This window comes from Acomys minous (genome assembly GCF_964271855.1).
Source record: "Acomys minous genome assembly, chromosome: 13".
Taxonomy (NCBI): Eukaryota; Metazoa; Chordata; class Mammalia; order Rodentia; family Muridae; genus Acomys; species Acomys minous.
Genome location: NC_140495.1, coordinates 69,003,725 through 69,023,903, shown reverse-complemented (window position 1 = coordinate 69,023,903; position 20,179 = coordinate 69,003,725). Strand labels below are relative to the sequence as shown.

Sequence of the window (20,179 nt, the reverse complement as noted above, 5' to 3'; positions counted from 1 at the left end):
CAAATGAGACTCTAGAAAGCCACGTCCTTTTTGAACCAGAGGTGGGGTGGCAGGTGGGTGGAAGACTTGGCTTGCTGCTTCGGATTCCTGTGCTCATAGATGTTCTTAAAGAACCTGCTATTTATAGCACACGGTTCCTGCAGTGGTGGGAAAGGATCATCCAATATCTGGGAGCTGGACCTCATAGCCTAGAATCATAGGTACATAGCTGTTGTGGCTAATGCTTTGCTTTTGATGTGTCACAGCTACGTGCCCACTGAGGGAACCGGATCTGAACTGATTGAGGTGGCAGCACAGAGACTTCAAAGGACAAGCCCGCCTTTGGGAGGACGCTTCATCCTCCACCTCTCTGATAAAGTGATACCTGGTAAAGGGGCAATTGGGGTACAATGATTGCCATGTACACATTGGGGTACACAGGGAGAATAGTAGCCTGTGAGTCCAGCAGTTAGGATGATGGGTCTGAGGTGGCGATTTTCCGATTAAAGCGATGGGAAGGGACCGACTGTACAATCCCAAGCTTTTTGTTTCTTTGTTTGCTTGTTTGTTTTTGGCTTTTGAGACAGGGTTTCTCTGTGTAGCCTTGGCTGCCCTGGACTCACTTTATAGACCAGGCTGGACTTGAACTCACAGCGATCCACCTGCCACTGCCTCCCTAGTGCTGGGATTAAAGGCATGCACCACCACCGCCCCAAGCTTTTTATTTTGTAGATAGGGAAAGTGAGTGAATTTGCTCCCCGAGGCTGTTATAATAAATTATCACAGTGTTGGAGACTTAGAGCTATAGAAGTTTATTTTTAGTTCTGGGGTTGGAAGCCCCCCACATGAAGGTGTGAGTAGGGCCACCATTGTCCCTGCTCTAGGGGATTTTGTTGGCTGCTTCTTTCTGCCCTGGTGGATGCTGTCATTCCTTGGCTGAAGCTGCATGGCTTTAGCCTCAGCTTGTCATCATAGCCTGTTTCCTTTGTCTCAAATCCTTCTCTTCCCTGGTCTTGAAGCAAACACAAGATTGTATTACATAATGCATGACAAACTCTTGCCCTCAAAGTCTTAACTTGACCATATCTTCTATCACATGAGACAGTATTTATTCTCTGGCCTTGCAAATGATTAGGACACTGTTTTATTTATTTATTTATTTAATTTTAATTTTAATTTTAATTTTATTTTTTTGTGCAGGGGTGGAATTTAGCCAGCCACACTGAAGCCTTCCTGAGGGTCTTATAAATAGTCGATGATAGGATCAGGATGTGAACCAGGGTACTTTAGGTTCAAACTCACCTTCTTTTTAGAACTTCCTAGGCCATAGTCCATTCTGCCCATGTCCCTGAGAGTTAAATGTAGTGCCACTGTCTTGTGCTATTGAGAATTTTAGTGGCCACCCAAGTTTGAAAGAGATTAAGACACAGCACAGTGTTTTAAGCACTTCGACAGTATACACTTTTTATAAAGCATAGAATATTAGAAGGGATACCAATATTGCTCAATAATGTTAGTGATGCATATTGGTAGAGTGTGGGTCTTCAGAAGGGAGGCTAGAGGCATTCAGGAAGGCTGCATGTCTAGCTGGTACATGCCCCCAAGTCCGATTTCCTGAAAAAGAGTTTCCTGAGTGGGAGGCAAACAGGTGTGTTTACAATAATGGGACAACACAGGAAAAGGAAAAGCCGAAGGCTCCTTGGTTTTTAGAGTCTGAAAAATGGGTCAGTGTCCACAGTGCCTTTGTCTCTACGGTATGAATCATCAAGCTATACGTCTCACAAACAAGAGAGTATCTGCAGAGGTACTTTTCTGGTGTCACATTACTGCTTGAGCCACTTAGGAAAGCCAGCTTTAGCCCAACGTTCTGAAATCACTACAGACCCAAAATTACGCGCAAATGTAGAGAAACGCTTTTTAACGATAGAACTGTTGTTGGTCTCATGGAAACACAGTGGTAAGTTATTAACCCTTCAGGGTAGTGTGGCATTCCAGGAGAAGGCTCTCGAGCAGGTGACAAACAGCCTGAATTTTAATCTAAACCTGACTCACTGACTTGGCAAGCTTTCTAATATCATTAAAGTTCGTTTCCTTCATCCCTCAGGTAGGCACGAAGGTGCCCAAATGGCCCATCTCACAGGGCTGTTGGGACTAGCTAATGAAATGGAAACTTTTGGTAAAGTATGAAGCACAGAGATTTATTATTTCTCTGTGGGGATGCGGAATGGGAAAGCAGGTGGCTGGGCTTAGAGGAGCTTCTAATAGAGAAAGCAAAATAAAGTACCAGCATTCCTCAGCTGGGGTGGCTAACTTTTATGGGTGTCAGCTGCTGTACACCTCCCCTACTCCCTGTGAAAAGTGGCCAAGTTTTCTCCATTCACGGGACCAGCTAAATTTTTTCCAAGGAAAAGCCAACATTTAATTAGACTCTCAGCCATTACAAAGGTGTGTGGAGCGTATGTTTGGAGTTGATAGTTGAGACAGTTTTTGTCTGATACAGCAGGTTCCCTGTTTTCTGTGTGGCATAACATCAATGGAACTATTGGACTGTAAGAAGTGGGCATCTACTTCTGGGACAGACATAATTTTAAATAGGCAGAAGATTCTCTTATGTGATATGTTGACTCTGATGGTCTCCTGCACATTTAGCACACATCCTGGAGTTTATTTTCTTTTATCTTTTTATCTTTGATGCTGACACCTGCAATGCACACTCACTAGCATCATGTTTTTTTTTTTTGTTTTTGTTTTTTTTGCATTAAACACTTGCCTCACAGATGTTCCGGTGCAAATGTCTGCTAGACAGCTTCACAAGCTATTGCAGGACAATGCTGATGAGTCCACATCTGGATACCTCAACGCCAGTGACTTCACTGTGACAGAGGATCTAAACTCCTGTTATGAACATGTGTGGACTCTTTCTTGGACTACTCAGATTGGGGATTTGCCCAATTTTATCAGGGTAGGTATACCCAATGTTTTTGTTTGTTTGTGGTATAGATTCAGCAATCTGGAGAAAATTTGTAAAAAGAAGAAATTCAGAACTGTATGAATGCAGATAGTCACAGGTTATTATTGCTGTTTGGATGACTCTAGCGGACAGAGTCCACATCCTTCTTCGATGGTTTCAACATGAATGTCACATCTCAGATCTCATCTCATTAAACCCAGTGCTTGCCTTCCTTTCCAGTGCAGGGAGGGGAGCTGTTGGTCAGTGTCCACCACAGAGCTCCACATCTGTTAGTGGAGAATCTCAGCAGATGTGATGCACTTGGAACATCACGAGGCAGATGGCATGGCAGAAGGGAGCGTAGAGAAAGATTTCCTGTCTTTGGATAATGACAAAGCCAGATGCTCTTGCATATTTAACATCTAAAAAAATAACCTAGTGATCATCTAGCACTTGCTTATTATATAAATGAATCCCAAGATGAAATTGTAACCAAAATATATGGCAACATGAGATAATACGGTCTTTGTCAAGTAAACTCTTGGAGTGAGATGGAAGAAGAGTGTAATCTTTGCTCTGATCTTAAGGCACTATTTTCTTATGTTTTATTTTAATATTTTAAACTATAAACTAATAAGATGGAAGCATATAGAGGCAACATTTTAAAATACTTAATGTGTTGAGTTTTTGTGCCTCTTTTGACAACTCTTCTTGCAAATGAACATCCTTGTATTTTACTGCCACTTTCATTAGCCACTTTTTATTTATAAAAATATTTGTTTATATATTACTTATATATTATACATATATTTTACATTATGTATTATATAAAATTTATATATTATAATATCATTATATCATATATTATTATTTGTAATAACTTTTTAGTTATTAGGTTTATAGACTAAAATTACTAATCAACTCAAGCTATGAGATGATTTCAAATGTAATGTGGAAGAAAAACTCGTTATTCGTTTTCATCAAGATGAGATTTCTCTTGCATGGCAGAATTTATCAGAAATGTAACTATCTCAGGTCTCAGATCAAAATCTTACGGGGGTGAATCCTGCGGTAACTGCTCGTGTAGTTTATGATGGTGGAGTTTTCCTTGGACCCATCTTTGGAGACATGTTGGCTACTGCCAACCAGCAAACTCAGGTGAGAGTGGCTGGCTACCAGCTCCAAGCACATTTTAAGTTCTTCACTTGTTTTCAGTGTGAGCCAATTGGTTCAACTTTTGTGGCTCATTTTTTAAAAATTTGATTTGCTTCTACAGCATTTACAAAGTACTATGAAACATAACTTCTTTGTAAGCACCATGTCCATTATAATATTGATGATACTATTATGGTACAAAGGATAGAGGACCTATATAGCTAAAAACATATAACCAATTGCTAAGAATCCAAATTGAGAATGGGTGATTATGGTTATAGTTTTCTAAGTTATTTATTATTTTTTACTATTATTATTAATTATTGTTTTTGCTATGATATGTGGGTTGGGTGCGGTCAGAGAGCACATGCCTTGGTATGCAAGTGGAGGCCAGAGGACAGCTTTGTGGAGTTGGTTCTGTCCTTTTACCTTTACCTGGATTCCAGAGATTAAATTCAGGTCATCAGCATTGAGTGGCGAGAGTCATCTTGCTTTAAAAAGGCACTTGTTTGTTTGTTTGTTTGTTTAATGTATATGAGTGCTCTATCTGCACATATACCTGCACGCTGGAAGAGGGCATCGGATCTCATTATAGATGGTTGTGAGCCACTATGTGGTTTCTGGGAAATTAACTCGGGACCTCTGAAGAGCAGGCAGTGCTCTTAACCACCGAGCCTTCTCTCCAGCCCCTATCACTATTTTTTTTATCTTTTAAGAATAAAACATTACAAATAAAGTTGAAGGGCTCTTTGTCACCCATGCCATTCAAGTACGCCTTTCCTTATAGAGCTATTATGGAATGCAGGTGTGCATTTAGCCCATTTTAAAAATCATATAAAATCATTCAAGTCATATCTTGTTGCTTTCCCCATTTCTAAACATTCTTTGAGTTGGCTTTGGTTCCACTGAAAAGGAGAGATGGGGATTCTTATCGTAAAGACTTACCATGATCTAGGATAAAAACAGCTTTGAACCAAATGTGTAACTAGACTCCAGTCTGCAGTGAAGGTAGAAGGACAGTGCTTATCTTCATTGTCTGTGTTAGTAAAAAAGGAAAGACAATTCCCATGAAGTGTGGGTTCTGTGAAATTTACTGCCAGATGGCAGGAGGAAACTTTTGAAACACAATTTCTGATATCCAGTTACATACAGAATAGGTGTCTGCAAGGGTCACGGAGCCCGGGCGTTCAAGTCAGACTGGGAATCACAGAAAGGACTCCATTTGAGAAAGCCATAGACACAGCATATTTATTTGCTCCAATGAATCTCAGCCTCAGCATTTCCTCTACTTTAAGAAAATTTTACTATGTTTTGAACCTTTTGTTTTTATGTAAGATTTCTTCACTGAGAAAATAGAAAAAAAGAAATGAGAATATATGAATCATAAAGACATTTTAATTTAGGAAATGCTCGCAGAAACTTTATGACTGCCTTTGTGTACAGGAAGTCCATATCCTTGCCTTTAATTCTCTTACCACCCTCCCCCCAGGTGGCTGTGCATGTGAATGACATACCAGCCCGCTGCTCAGGCTCCTGTTCTTTCCAGTACCAGCAAGAGTCAACTCCCAGAGTGCACCGTGTGTGGTATTCCCTTGGTATGCTTTAGACATGAAACTTTGACTCAGTGACTTTACTATCGGCCATGTAGTGGGTGGGGACATCAACATCTTCATCATAGATGGATGCAAAGAAGGACACACTTCAGTCCATCGAAGGGAAAGGATATTCTTTTTTTCCCCTTTATTTTTATGGATGTAAAGTATTTGTGTACGTGGTTGTTTTGCCTGCATGTGTAAGTGAGTCAGATCCCCTGGAACAGGAGCTACAGACAGTTGTGAGCTGCCATGTAGGTGCTAGGATTTGAACCTGGGTCCTCTTGGAGAGCAGCCAGTGTGTGCTCTTAACCACTGAGTCATCTCTCCAGCCCGGATATTGTTTCTTTACTTGAAATTTATGTGGGTGGCTATTATTTTTCTTCATTTTGATCTTCCTTTATATTATTACTGACTGATTTATTTTTATTAAGTTATGGCATTTCATTGCTAGTTTGAGGAAATTGAAGTTGGGGGAGACGGTCAGAATAATAAATGCCGTTGTCTCAGTCAGCAGTAGATCCCTTCAGTTTTGGGAGAGAAATCTAAAAGAGAACAAGCATTTGATGTTGGAGTAAGATCTTTTAAATGGAGTGCTAGCACTAATTTAGGGTTTGATATTTTCTCCCCACCCTCTTTTTTAGGTAGTGACGTCACCCTACTGGTTTATTTTATTGGAACTGGCTTCCCTAGAGATTCCCAGTTCTTGCAGGTCTCAGTGAACAAAGCAAGTTGTAAAGTCATTTTCTCAAACGAAACAAACGTGACCTGTGAGATGGACCTGCTACCTGTTGGAGTGCATCGGATTTTGATGTTGGTGAGACCTTCAGGCCTTGCTGTTAATGTCAGTGGAGGAAGCCTCTTCCTGCACGTGGAACCCAGGCTGGATGTTGTGGAGCCTTCTACGGCTGCAGAGATCGGTAATGTGGGCAGGGCTGCACTGTGTACCTACCCTCTGAGGCTAGAGTTCTTGTTGATATGCAGAAATCTAGGCCTGTAGCACGACAAATTCCACATGCATTGATATTGATGCCTTTTTATTTTTAAAGCAGTTCTTTTAATAAAGAACACGTTTAAGCCGTGGAATAATGGGTGTTCTTGGCACATGGAGACTAAAATTTATGCTAGTGACATCACATATAATTGGAACAGGAGTCACTTGGATGGACGTTCATCCTAAAAAGTCAAAGATGCTATGTGAGACAACTTTAGTTCTAGGCGAAAGGTGACTTGCCTCAGGCTTCGAAGGGAAGGAAGTGGAGCTCAAGTATAAAACAGTGTGCTAGGCTGTCAGCGCTCACAGGTTCTCTGTCCTCCACTGCCCTGTCTTTAGAATGGCCTGACGATCCCATTACGTCATTTCTCCACGGAGTGCTAATGGGCATCCTATCTCAGCAATGACCTCATACCCTCCCGTTATTATTTTTGTTCTACACTCTCACCACCATCTCCGCCAAAACATAACTTTATTTTTACTTACCGTACCACAGCATCGAGAGTTTCTGATGCACAATGAGAGCTAAATCATTATCATGATCACTATTTTGTTAGTGACAGTTGTGAGGGATGATAGAAGTGGTGAGAAGGAGTCGCCATTCGCATCTGAAATGGCGTGCTTCCGAAGACCCACTGCCAAAGGAGAAGGCGGCTCTATCTTACCCCCCAAATGAACTAAGCCTGTGAGAAAAGCCAAGCCTGGTGTTGCTTTCCTTGTTATTGCATTTAGACTTTGCAGGTGAACACATTTCCTCCTCTGTCACCTAGTCAGTGTCAATGCTCATAGCAGCCTGGACACAGCAGCTGAGTCAGGTGCTGATGGCCTTTAGTGTTTCAGGTGGCCCGGGGCAGGTGTCGTCTGTATCACCTGCGAGCTTGTTAGAAGGGCAGAGTCTTTTAGACCTTCTGAGTCAATCTGCATTTTGTCAGAATCATCAAAAGTCTAGTGTGTGAAACCCTGCTTTGGGGATTTAAAGAGGTTGTAAAATATTCAGAGTAGGCTTTCCATCTCTGAAATTATGTGAAAATAAAGTTCTTTTATTCTTTTTCCATTTAATCTCTTTATGTCCAAATATTTTATTTGTAATTTGCTTTGGATGAATGATTTGAGCCCAAATTCATGTTTTATCTTTTCTTATGCTATTCACCTATTTTATTTACTCAATAACGAAATGTGGGTAGCGTGAAGCCGCATACTCATCTTGTCCCGTAGACTTGCTTATCCAAGGTGCCTTCTGGAGAATCCATTCTGCCTACTCTGAGCATGTGCTGTCATCACAGTTTTATTATTATTTGATTTTTAAAGACTTTGTGGTGTCCTCAGAATACCTCTTTACTCTTATTTCTAAACTTTTGGGTTTTTTCCTTTCTTTTTTTTTGTTTTTGTTTTTGTTTTGTTTTTTTTCTGTTTACTTTTCACTGAACTTTACAAGCATTTTGTCTAATTTCATATAAATTCCACACTGTATTACTGGAATCATATCTATTTTTTATGCTTAACTCAGAGAATTATGATACTTGTTCTTTTTACCTATCTATGTTTTTGTTTTTCAGTTTTAACCTAACCAACCCATTAAGGTCTTCAGCAGCACTTTAAAATTCCTCTCAGTGTTTTTCTATCAGGTTTAGTTATAAATGTTGTAGCCTTATCAAAAGGAAAATAGAAGAAAAACCATGTTCTCTTTTCTGTTTTTTCCTTCTTCTATTCCCCATGTTGGAAACACTTTTAATTTGTTAGGTTTAATAACGAGGAAAATGAAGACAGGTGAGTTGAGGCCAGTGCTAAAATTGAGCTGCCTCGGGTAGCAGCACGGCCTGAGGCCCTGGCTGTGGCTCTTTCTACCATCACACTTTCCCTCATTGCTTCTTGGGAAAGAGTATGTTTTCTAGGCCTGGCAAGAATGGTATTTAGACTCTAGGGCAGAACAGGTTTTCGGATGCTACCTGCTTCTATTACTCCTGTCTATATCCTTATATTTTATTCACAAAGGTCTCCAGAACGCTGCCCTACACTTTCTGCCCTACACTCACCGTTTCTTCCTTTATGTGTGGTAATTTCTACATTTCAATTCAGCCTTTCCTTGCAGTTTGAGCATTGCCTTGCATTTTGACTAGAGAGTTTCCTGTTCCAATTCCATTTTTACTTTTTCCTGTAATTAACTTTTACCTGCCTATATGGCTACATACATGTGAAAATGTTGCTTTTATTCAGGAGGACTGTGGGTTACCATCCGAGGCTCTAGTTTGGAAGATGTTAGCCTGGTGTTATTTGGAACTCGGTCGTGTGTTGTTGATGTCATTGGAAGCAATTCACAACAAATTCAATGCAAAGTCCCACCCATGGTAAGAAGACTCTTTGCTGTTGTAATACCCAACATTAGCCTGTAAAAGCCCACTCACGCAAGGACCAGGTAACTTCCTGGGATGATGGGAGTTGTAGTTCTTGGGATATAACAAAAGCTTCATGGGGAAGTATGGTGGCCTATGAGTTTGTCTGTAAAGCCCTGCAACAGGTGTTTCCGGCCACTCAGCTGGGAAATTCCAGGGAGTAGTCCTGACCAAAGTCCATCTCTTGGTCAGTATTTAATATTTAAAAGCTTGCTTCAAATTTAGCCCCAAATGGTGGAATTGGTTTTTCTCCGGTGAATGTCAGGTGGGTGACCATAATTAGCAAATGGAATTTTAACACAGCCCTTCTGAGAAGTAAAGTAAATAACCTGAACTAATTATCAGACCAGTGTACTTGTCTTTTCTATTTATTTTGCTATGAAAAAATTGAGCCCATATTGTAATTAATTTTAGTTAGTTCTTTAAAAAATACAAGACAACTCAAGCAACCTATTCTGTGCTTTTAATGAATATTAGTAGGAAGACATATACTATGTTGTCTTTCTTGTTTATTTAGCATACAAGTTGCATACTTTAATGAATGCTCATGTAACACAGAAAATTCTAGAATGTTTGGTTCCTACAAAATATCTTCCTAGTTATTCCCTACTGTTTTCTTTGTTCTGCAAAGTGGGCTGAAGTGATAGCTCTGTTGCTAAAGTGCTTGCCTTGAATGTAGAAGGACTTAATTTTGATCCCTACCACTTATATAAGAAGATCAGAGTGCTGGCATATGCTTGGAATCCCAGAGCTGAGGAGGCAGAGACAGGCAGATTTTGGGGGCTAAGTGGCTAGCCAGAATCAGGATGTCTCAGGTCCTAGTGAGAAACCCTGTCTGTAAAAGGAAGGTGACTAACTCATGAGGAATGATAACCACTGCTGACCTCTAACCTCCAGGTGGATGCACACGTTTGCATATGCACCCTCTCTCTATTTGAATATACACACTTCCTCCATACAAGCCCCTGCTCACACAATACAGTCGTACACAAACCAACCAAACAACAAAAACAAGGCCCCCAAGCTCTCTTTTCCTTCTTATCAGTTCTGTCTGCTGTCCATTGTCTGGAGTCTGGCTCTTCCCTTCTCTGGAGTGATTGGCAAGAGTTACATCCACTGGCAGTCAGACTGACTAGAGCTGAGTTGGTGTCTGTGTCATTCTTAACACCTCCATGTACCAGAGGATGACTGTTCACTGAGCAAACATGCCCTGCAAGAGAGGCTCAGACTCCCAACTGATCACAAGCTTTATGTCATCAGTTCCTCAAATGCCATGAAGCGTGAAAATGATATGTGACTACAGTGTATGCTGCAGTGTAGTATTTATCTGGTCCCTCTTAGGTGTTTAGAGAATTTGAAAATCTGCCCTTTACACAATCCTAATAACCATAGTTTTGAACACATTTGTATTTTCTGTACCCATGATTCTAAGTTTAAAAGCTTTAGATATAAAGTCACATTGTCTGCAGTTCTTTTAAAGTTATTCTGCTCAGTATCATTGTATGTTTGATTTTTGGCACTTTGGTCAATCAGGAGTGTCACCATTTCTTGGTGTAGTCCCCATTTACTGAGTAGAATCTGAGCACTTAGAATTTTTTTCGCTACAAGCAGTAAACATTCAAAACCAAACTTTAAGTATTGAACAAAGTTAATACTTGGAAAGGTACAGTGGAAAACAGAAGAACCACCATGTTCTCTCTTCTGATTTTCCTCCTCCTGCCTCCCTGTTGGAAACACTTTTAATTCTTTTAAATCAAATTACAATGATATTGTTTATTAAATCAACAAAATGTGTTTACATCATTTGTAAATAATGCCGGTAGAAACAAATGATATAATTTTTGTTTTAGAACAATTTGATTCCCTTCTTACAACAGAAGCCTACCTTTCAGAAGACAGTTAATACTCTTCGATACTACATTTGCATAAGTTCTTTTCTCTCTGCAGGAGTTGAGAGAATCAAAAATATATTTTTGACTGATTCTGCTTAGAGTTTTCCTTTACCTTTAAGTCAGACCAAGTTTTGAGTTCGAAACTTGATTTTCAGGGGAAAGATGGATGCACTGTGAATGTGTCTGTGATCAGTGGGGACCACTCTGCAGTCCTTCCCAGAGCATTTACTTATGTCTCGTCTTTAAATCCAGTGATTGTGTCTTTGAGCAGAAACAGCAGCAACATAGCAGGTAACATATGTGTTATTTCAAGCCCATTTTTACTTTAGAGCTTTGGTACTATTAAAAGTCAATTAATGGACTGTGGATTTTGATTTACTATTTTATTTATTATTTATTTGAGGCAGGGTCTCACTATTTAGTCCATCTAGCTTGAATCTTTGTTTGAAAATGACCTTGAACTCACAACGCTTGTTTCACCCTTCTGTGTATTAGGATTACAGGCATGCAAACTGGGTTCAGTTTATTGTATTATATAAGACAGCTTTTCCAGGTTACCTTTCAAAAGTTAATCTTATATTTGATTTCTCTTCTGTGAAAATAGGAATATTTCCACATGAAAATGAATTAGTATTCAATAGATATTTTTTGAACAACTCATTAGTACTGCTACTGCCAATTGTCTAGATGCACAGTAGACTTCAATCCTTAGCGTCAATTTATGGCTTCAGTGTACAGACAAGGGAATTAAGGAATAGAGTGTAAGTAACCTAAGCACCTTAGCAGGATAATGAAGCTAAGATCTGAGCACCAACAGTCTGTAGAACCCAGGAAACCGCTTGCTTACAGTTGAATATAGGTTTTGGTGGTCAATTCTACTGTTGCACTTTAATACAGTCTAGAACAGGCACTCTAAGTAACCAACGATGATTGCTTTTTGAGAATTACTTTGTACAAACAGAATTTTAGAAGCAGTATGCACCTGAAATAGTTTAGCCTTTATTTGAGACTCACATGATACGATGGAATAGAATCATAATGATTTCTTTTTGCATTATTCTAATATAGACTAGGTATAGTAGCCTGCAATGGCTCTTTCTGGTTAATTGGATGCCAGATGGCAGAGTTTATGGTTTATTGTAAAAAGATCATCATATTTCCTAATGAAAATACTTGAACTCAGTTTTTCTGGTACTGTTTTTAATTTCCAAAGCTCTAGAGTACGCAAATAGAGCGATGTACCCTTTAACGGCTTCACATTGCACAGCTCAGATAGCCGGGAAGAATTTTCTGTCTCTAGTGACCAAAGTACCTAAAAGTTCCAAATGGTACAGATTCTTTTCAATGAGATATTAAAGGGAGGGGGAATCTCATGTGACAGGCATGTTTCAGTGATTTTGAGGGAGCTCATGTGACAGTCATGATTCAGTGACGTTTTGGCCTCTACCTCCAGTGATTATAACAAATGCGTTACATCTTGAAAGTATCTAGAATTAGCCTGACTGTCACCAAGCCCTGAAGTCTGTGATACTGATGCAAACTATGCAAGGTGTCACTTCAGAGCTTACACTTGCTTTTAGACCTTCCTGCCTGCGGATTAAAGGACATGTTATAACAGCCCCCAGTGTGGCAAGCACAGTGGGAAAGCATCTTTTAGATTGAGTTGCTGCACAGCTCCATCCAGGAGATGATGTTGATTGTGAAGCCAAGATGAAATGGATAAAAACAAAACAAAACAAAACAAAACAAAACAAAACAAAACAAACAAAACCCCCAAATAAAGAAACAACTAGCACAGGGAGAGTGATGAGGGAATGTGATGTTTAGGAGCATAAATGTGGCTTTTGTAGTCAGAAAAATTTGAATATGAACAACTCAAGCACCTGTTAAAAAGTTTTGACAAACTTTGTTATTTAAAAAAGAAGGATTTGTGAATTTGGCGGTCCTCAGAATCAGAGGTGTTCTCAGTGGTCACTCTGACATGGGCTGACAACATTTGTAGACAGAAAATGAAGTGAAGTCTAGAAAAAGCTTGACTGACCACAGCACAATGTATCTCAAATTTGGTATCTCAGATTTGACTGTGATTTGATCACTTGACAGCCTGTGACTGGCTGAAGCCAATCTGGTGATTGGTGAAGGCCAGCTAGTTGTTACACGAATATACCCGTTATTTAGGATTTCAGTTTATTTCTTAGGTCATAGTTAGCTCTAGGACTCCAGGTATGGAAACAACTTCAGGTCAAATTTAATTTAACTGGACGCACACTGAGCCTTTTGTTTCCACAGATTCTACATATGTGGACTGAACCAACTACAAATTGAAAAGAATTGTGTCTTTACTGAACATGAACTAATATTTTTTCTAAGTAATATGACAGCTAATTTATAGCACTTACAGTATATGGGACATTATAAACAATGTAAAAACTACTTACAGTGTATGTGAAGATGTTTGTAGGTTCAGGGCAGATACTTCATTTTATACAAAGGACTTGCACCATCTTGGAGTTTGGTATCATGGAATAGGATTGCCCTAAAACCAGTAATCCATAAATACCAATGGATTGCTATATTTGTTTTTTAAGTAATTTATCCATTTTGTTTTTAAAAATTAGCTTGTAAAGTAATAATTTTCATTAAGACATTTCCATGCATAATCTGATTTTGTTTCCCATCTACACTGAAGAACTTGCCAATGTATCAGCCAAACAAGCTTGTTCTGTCTAGTGTTAGATCATCATCCTTTTTCTTGGTCCACCTTAAATCTATTGACGTCACTGTATTTCAAAGTAGGGGTTAGGAACACACAAAGAGTAAGGAGGATGGGGCTGTGAGGAAGAATAAGAAGTGTGTGTGTGTGTGTGTGTGTGTGTGTGTGTGTGTGTGTGTGTGTGTGTAGAGGTGTGTGATTCTATGCTACTTCAGGATATCTAAGTTAATTCTTCCTAAAAACTATATAGGGAAGAATTTGGCATCATTTTATTGTTGGAAATGTCAAGTCTTATACCCCAAATGAGGTAGTAACATTCAAGCATTTGAATAAAAGAGTCACTACATTGCTTTCCTCTTTTTTTTTTCAACGTGCTGTTTAGTTTTTGTCAACTTGACATGAACCTAGACATATCTGGGAAGAGAGATTCTTAACTGAGAAAATCCTTCATAGGGTTCTATAGGCTATAGTCTTGATTAATGACTGGGAAAAACAGCTCACTCTGTGTGTGTGTGTGTGTGTGTGTGTGTGTGTGTGTGTGTGTGTGTGTAGATCAGAGAACAACTTCTGGGAGTCAGTTCCCTCCTTCTACCATGTGGATCCCAGGGATGACACCCAGGCTATCTGCTTTGGTGGCAAGTACATTTACCCCCTGAGCCTTCTCACCTGCCCCCACTGACATGATTTTGTCAGCTCTTTGACTACCTCTGACCAATCTTTGAGAGTAAGGTCTGTTTCTATGTCCATTGAAGTATCCTTGTCATGGACTTAATACATATTTCAGGTAGAAAGAATTGAGGTAAAGTTTTTATGATATGTCCACCTTCTCAGCAGAGTTGCTGATTATACTAAAAGCCCTTTGAAATATAAAGCAGATATGTGACTACCAAGCTTGTTTTGTTCGCTACTTAGCTATGACACTTTGATCCCTGAGGTTTCCTCAACTTCAAAATGCCCGTTGTATGTCATCAGGACAGTGAATAGCAATTAGCTTTAGCTATGTATTTGACACAAGCCTAAGATCACCTTGAACAAGAAACATCAGATGAAGAATTGCCCAGATCAGATTGTCCTGTGGGCATAGGTGTGAGACACTTTATTTTCTTTGCAATATTTACTTAGATTTATTTATGTATGTGTGTGAGTATTTTGCTTGTATATATGTATGGATACCATGAGTGTTTGTGGGACCTTTGGAGGTCAGGAACAAGGATCGGATCCCCTGGAATTGGAGTTTTAGATAGTTGTAAACCACCATATAGGTCCTGGGAACAAAACCAGGTCCTCTTTAAGAGCAGCAAGTGCCCTTAGCCACTGAGTCATCTCTCTAGTCTTCTGTGAGGCATTTTCTTAATAGATAATTGATAGAGCAGGGCTAAGCTTGCTGTGGGTGATGGCATCCCTAAGGTGGGCCTGGGTATATAGGAAAGCAATAAGCAAACGTATCAGCCGTGTTCCAAGGTCTCTGCTTCAGTTCCTGCTCCGGGTTCCTGTCTTAGGCATTCCTGCCGTAGCTTCCCTGGATGATGGACTGTACCCTATAAGCCCAAGAAACCCTTTCCTCCCAAAGTTAACTTTAGTCAGTATTTTATCACAGGAACATAAAACAGACTGGGACCCAGTGGGAGGGTCAAGTGGCATGATGGCGCAAAGGTGCGTTTCAGTGAGGATCTGTTGGAACCATACAGTGCACCCTGGAGATGTAGATCTTTGCTTTCATCAGCACAATAATAAAGGCTGAAGAAAAGAACATAGGGCACTGTTTGCATGCTAGGAAGACCATCAACCCTCCAAACTACTTAATTTGCCCTCACAGAAGTAAAAGTTAGCAAGATTGTCTCATCAATTTTGCATTGTTGATTCCCTTGAGGATTTAGGCTATATTTCTGTCAAAATAATTGTTAAAAATTTCATGAGAAAAAAATGGATAGGTATTAAAATTCTTGCAGAAGTATGTACCGGACTGGCTTTATTTAATCATAAAAGATGTAGTGGTTGCGGCCACAAGTTCAGAAATAAATATATTCTTCTTGACACAGGAGGTGAGATTCTGTTCCTTGGGATGGCACTGCTGGTGAACTACACAGATCTTGATGTGCAAATCTATGTGCAGGACACTTCTGCTCAGGTCCTCACACAGACACCGTGGGGACTGGAGTTGGTGCTGCCCCCACTGCTGCCTGGCAGCCACATGATTTCAGCCTTTATTAATGGGGTCAGCATTCATTCACAAGGGTAAGGTTGTCACTGCTGTTGAATTTGGGTCTGTTTGAGGAACTAGCAACTCATCTGGCAAACTCTACTTTGATTTAAGTGTCTTTTCTTTTCCGTTTTAAGTCAAATGATAAAGATTTGAGAGTTAAATATGAATAAGTCTTTTTTGTTTGTTTTGTTTGAGACAGGGTTTCTCTGTTTAGCCCTGGCTGTCCTGGACTTGCTTTGTAGACCAAGCTGGCCTCGAACTCTACCTGCCTCTACCTCTCTGAGTTCTGGGATCACAGGCATGTGCCACCATGCCCAGCATGAATGAGTCTTGAAGTCTTGTGGACAGTTCACTGCTTAGACTAATGGAGGGGAAAATGTTGGCTCCTTGTTTGGGAAAAGGGAAATCTATGAAAGTTGGTTGAGGTGGGGAATGGGTGGGCCATGGTGCCTAAAGTGACTATGGTGGAGCTCTTTAATATGATTGTGTCTGAGGCTTTGAGTAAATGGTTTACAATAGGTGCATGAGCCATGCCTCGTGCCTACTTTCATCTCCTTCCATGCCATGCGCCACTGAAGTCACTCTAAATTTTCTCTAGAAATCCTCTCTCCTAATCTGGAGAGCATCTAACCCGTGTGGGACTGCTGTTGCCATATGAAACTAGCCCAGCACGATGCCGCACCCATCTCTCCTCTTGGTTCTTTAAGAGCATGATGGCTGACACTTGCTCTCCTTTTACATCATCTGCTCCTCCCTTTACAAACATCTCTCTGTTCTTGTTTGCTCATCTCCATGATGCTTTCTTTTTAAAAACATATTTAATTAATTTATTCAAATTACATCTCAATTGTTATCCCAGCCCTTGTATCCTCCCATTCCTCCCTCCCTCCCATTTCACCCTTACTCCCCTCCCCTATGACTGTGGCTGAGGGGTACCTCCTCCCCCTGTATATGCCCATATTTGACCATGTCCCCTGGATGAGGAGGCCTGGTGACACTCAGAGGAAGGATAGCAGGCTACCAAGAAGAGACTTGATACCCATGATGCTTTCTAACACCACCTGTCATCTCTAGGGTTGATCTCCACATCCTATACCTCACTGAAGTTTTCAGCATGGAGCCTGGCTCTGGGTCTCTTCTGGGTGAGTGGTGCTGACATCATACATTATTTACCCAACAAATTAGCTTACTGAATAGTCAGATTTCATTCCTAGACTAAGGAGATGGTGAGGTCAGGGATACAGAGGTTAGGGAAAGAACTTTCCTTTGAGTCTGAGATGAACAACTGTTCTTATGTGAAGTGTGAAGAGTTGTGAGACTTTAGCTCTGTGAGTTTCAGAAATTAAAGAGTATAAAAAGGAGAGGTAGCTGGCATTGTCCCCCTACTGGAAATGTTGAGACAACCAATGGGCAGCACACAAAGCATCCAATGGACACCGCACTGAAGCCTGTATTAGGAACAGAAGGGCAAGCCTCCTGCAATAGCCTTTTAGATGTTGTATGTGCAAGGAGAGGACGGAGGACTTGTCAGTGTTTCCGCTTTCCTCTAAGGGTTAAAGACAAAAGGAAGAAAAATAGAAACACAAATGCAGTATGGGAAATGAAACAACTATGTAGAATACTATGTCAGATAATATAACGGATGACAAAAAAATTGAAGAATTTTATTTTTTATTCACATATAAGTTGACAGTAGTACCTAGCTTTCTAAGACATATAAAAGAATTCTAAAGGTTTGTCTTAAACATTAAAAAAATATCATTTTGAGAGCTTGAAGAGATGGTCAGTGATTATGGCCACTTGCTACTCTTACAGAGGACTGGGTTCAGTTCCCAGTGCCCGCATGGTGGCTCACATTGCTCCGTAACTCCAGTTTCAGAGGATCTGTCATGTCCTCTTCTGGCCTCCATGGACACAGTACACAGTACACAGTACACAATACACAGTGGTACACAGACATGCACACAAGCAAAATACCCATATACACAAAATAAAAATAAATAAATCTTAAGAAGTATTCTTATAAAACAATTTGAATCACTTTACTGCTATGTGAATTTTGTTATTTCTGAGTACTGCCCAAATGACTACAAATTTGGTCATGAAGAGAATGACATTTGTGTAGCCCTTTCCACTTAATTGCATAAGATATATACAGGTACTGCAGTTCCGGTTCAGAATATTAGCTTTTACATATATTTGTGTGTGCCTGTGTGTGTGTGTGTGTGTGTGTGTGTGTGTGTGTGTCTGTCTGTCTGTCTGTCTGTCTGTCTGTCTGTGTGTCTGTCTGTCTGTCTATGAGCACATCCCCAGTAGGCATGTAGAGGTCAGAGGTCAGTTTTCTCTTTTCATCATTTGGGTCCTCAGGAATTAAACCCTGGCTGCCTGACACTGTAGCAGAGGCCTTATCTTCTGAGTCTTTGTGCTGGCTGGAACATTAGCTTTTACTCTGTGTCTTCCGTGTTTACACTTTAGGTGGAACTCTCATCAGCCTCTCAGGAATAGGACTCGGCAGAGATGCAGCTCTGATCTGGGTACTCGTGGACAATTGTCCTTGTAATATTGTGAACTTGACAGAAGTGAACATTTGGTGTGAGACTCCCCCAGCTGTACTGCCACCAGGGGCAGATGCTCTCACCATTCCAGCCTCTGTGGAGATCTGGGCTGGCAACACTTCCTTCCGCCATGGAGCAAGCTTGGTGGGGAAGGGTCTGACCTTCCTGTATGAAGCAGCAGCAACACCAGTGGTCACTGCTATGTGGGAAGAGCTCATCAACAGCAGCCTGGGGTTCTATGTGGAAGGAAGAAACCTCTCTGATTCAGTCATTCTCTTGGGAACCTTGAAATGTGACCTGGAAGTGCAGTGTTTTGGTGATGGCGTGAACCTGTCTGGGTGCTCCTTTCCTCTCCACCGTTTAGAAGCAGGGGTCTATCCTATCCAAGTTCGTCACAAGTGGATGGGGTTTGCCAATATGTCTGCGGTACCTCAGAAATTTGAGTTGTCACCTCGGATAATGACCATCTTCCCAACACATGGTTCTATGTGTGGTGGGACAATACTCACCGTGAAGGGCGTGGCCTTCAGTTCCAGGAGGAGGTCAGTTCATGTTGACCTTTCACGTCTTTTTGCTTGTGTGATTTTGAGTTTCAGTGACGATGTGGTCCTATGCCAGACCAACCTGGTGGGTGACCACTTCTCTGAAGTGTCAATTGCTCTAAATGTTACAGTACTTGTCAATGGAGTGGCCAGCAAATGTGAAGGGAACTGTACACTCTTCATGCAGAAAGAAACAACTCCTGTTGTGGATGCCTTGACTATAAGCATCAGTGGGTCTCTAACCACACTGCTGATGAGAGGCCAGAGGTTGGGTACCACTGAAGCCAAGCCAACAGTGTTTGTGGATGGTAAACATCGTTGTCACCCAACTTTCTTCAATAACAGCCATGTGGCATGTGAGATGAGTGATTTGATTCCAGGGTTCCACTACTTGTCATCTGTTCATACAAATGCTGGACATGCCTGCCTGGATAACGTTTATAGAAACTTCTTCATTGTGCCTCAAGTGTTTGATTATTTTCCCAAGAATTTTAGCATCCATGGTGGAGGTCTCTTGACCATAAAAGGCACAGCTCTGAGAGGACAGAAGGCTACATTTGTCTATGTTGGCCAGCAGGCTTGTCTAACAGTGAACATCAGTTCTGAGTTCATCCAGTGCACTATTCCTGCAGGAAATGGCTCTGTTGCTCTGGAAATAGAGGTGGATGGAGTTTTGTACTACATGGGACTTGTTGTTTACAGCCAGGTCTTTACTCCAGAATTGCTTTCTGTTTCACAGAGTCATGATATCTTAACCTTTTCAGTGGCCCGGATCTCAGGAGCTGCAAATGTTGACATTCTTATTGGGATGTCACCATGTCTAGGTGTCTCTGGAAACCGTACTTTTCTGCAGTGCGTGGTCCCTTTGCTTCCTGCTGGGGAGTATCCTGTTACAGGGTACGATCACATCAGAGGACGGGCCTCAACATCTCTCATTCTGATTCTGAGAGCTACTGTGACGTCAGTGACTGGGAACTTTGGTAAGCAGAGCATATAAGACAGAATAGTTTCTTTTTAAAGAAAATTAATTGTTTCTCTCAAATTTTAGGAAAGAATACCAATATCACTGTAAGTTAGCAGTAAAAGAGCATGGGTGACCTCTTTTTTTTTTATAACAACAATCACAAATAATTTTATTATGCAGATTCAGAACCAATGTTCAAGACACTTAAAAAGTCAATTACAATAAGTTAAGGAAAACCTTGCTAAGTTTG

At 40.6% G+C, this 20,179-nt stretch overlaps 1 protein-coding gene across 7 annotated transcripts in view; it reads left to right on the top strand.

Annotated features, from left to right (window-relative positions):
* The window catches only part of PKHD1 (PKHD1 ciliary IPT domain containing fibrocystin/polyductin), a 443,479-nt gene that overhangs the window by 41,973 nt on the left and 381,327 nt on the right, over positions 1-20,179 (top strand). For all 7 annotated transcript variants that reach the window (XM_084755074.1, XM_084755077.1, XM_084755075.1 and 4 more), the window contains 10 exons: positions 246-367; positions 2,757-2,941; positions 3,965-4,087; positions 5,574-5,679; positions 6,321-6,596; positions 8,885-9,015; positions 11,108-11,243; positions 15,705-15,900; positions 16,943-17,010; positions 18,344-19,945. In XM_084755074.1, coding sequence (XP_084611200.1) covers positions 246-367; positions 2,757-2,941; positions 3,965-4,087; positions 5,574-5,679; positions 6,321-6,596; positions 8,885-9,015; positions 11,108-11,243; positions 15,705-15,900; positions 16,943-17,010; positions 18,344-19,945 — 2,945 coding nt within the window. The remainder of the gene's footprint in view (positions 1-245; positions 368-2,756; positions 2,942-3,964; positions 4,088-5,573; positions 5,680-6,320; positions 6,597-8,884; positions 9,016-11,107; positions 11,244-15,704; positions 15,901-16,942; positions 17,011-18,343; positions 19,946-20,179) is intronic.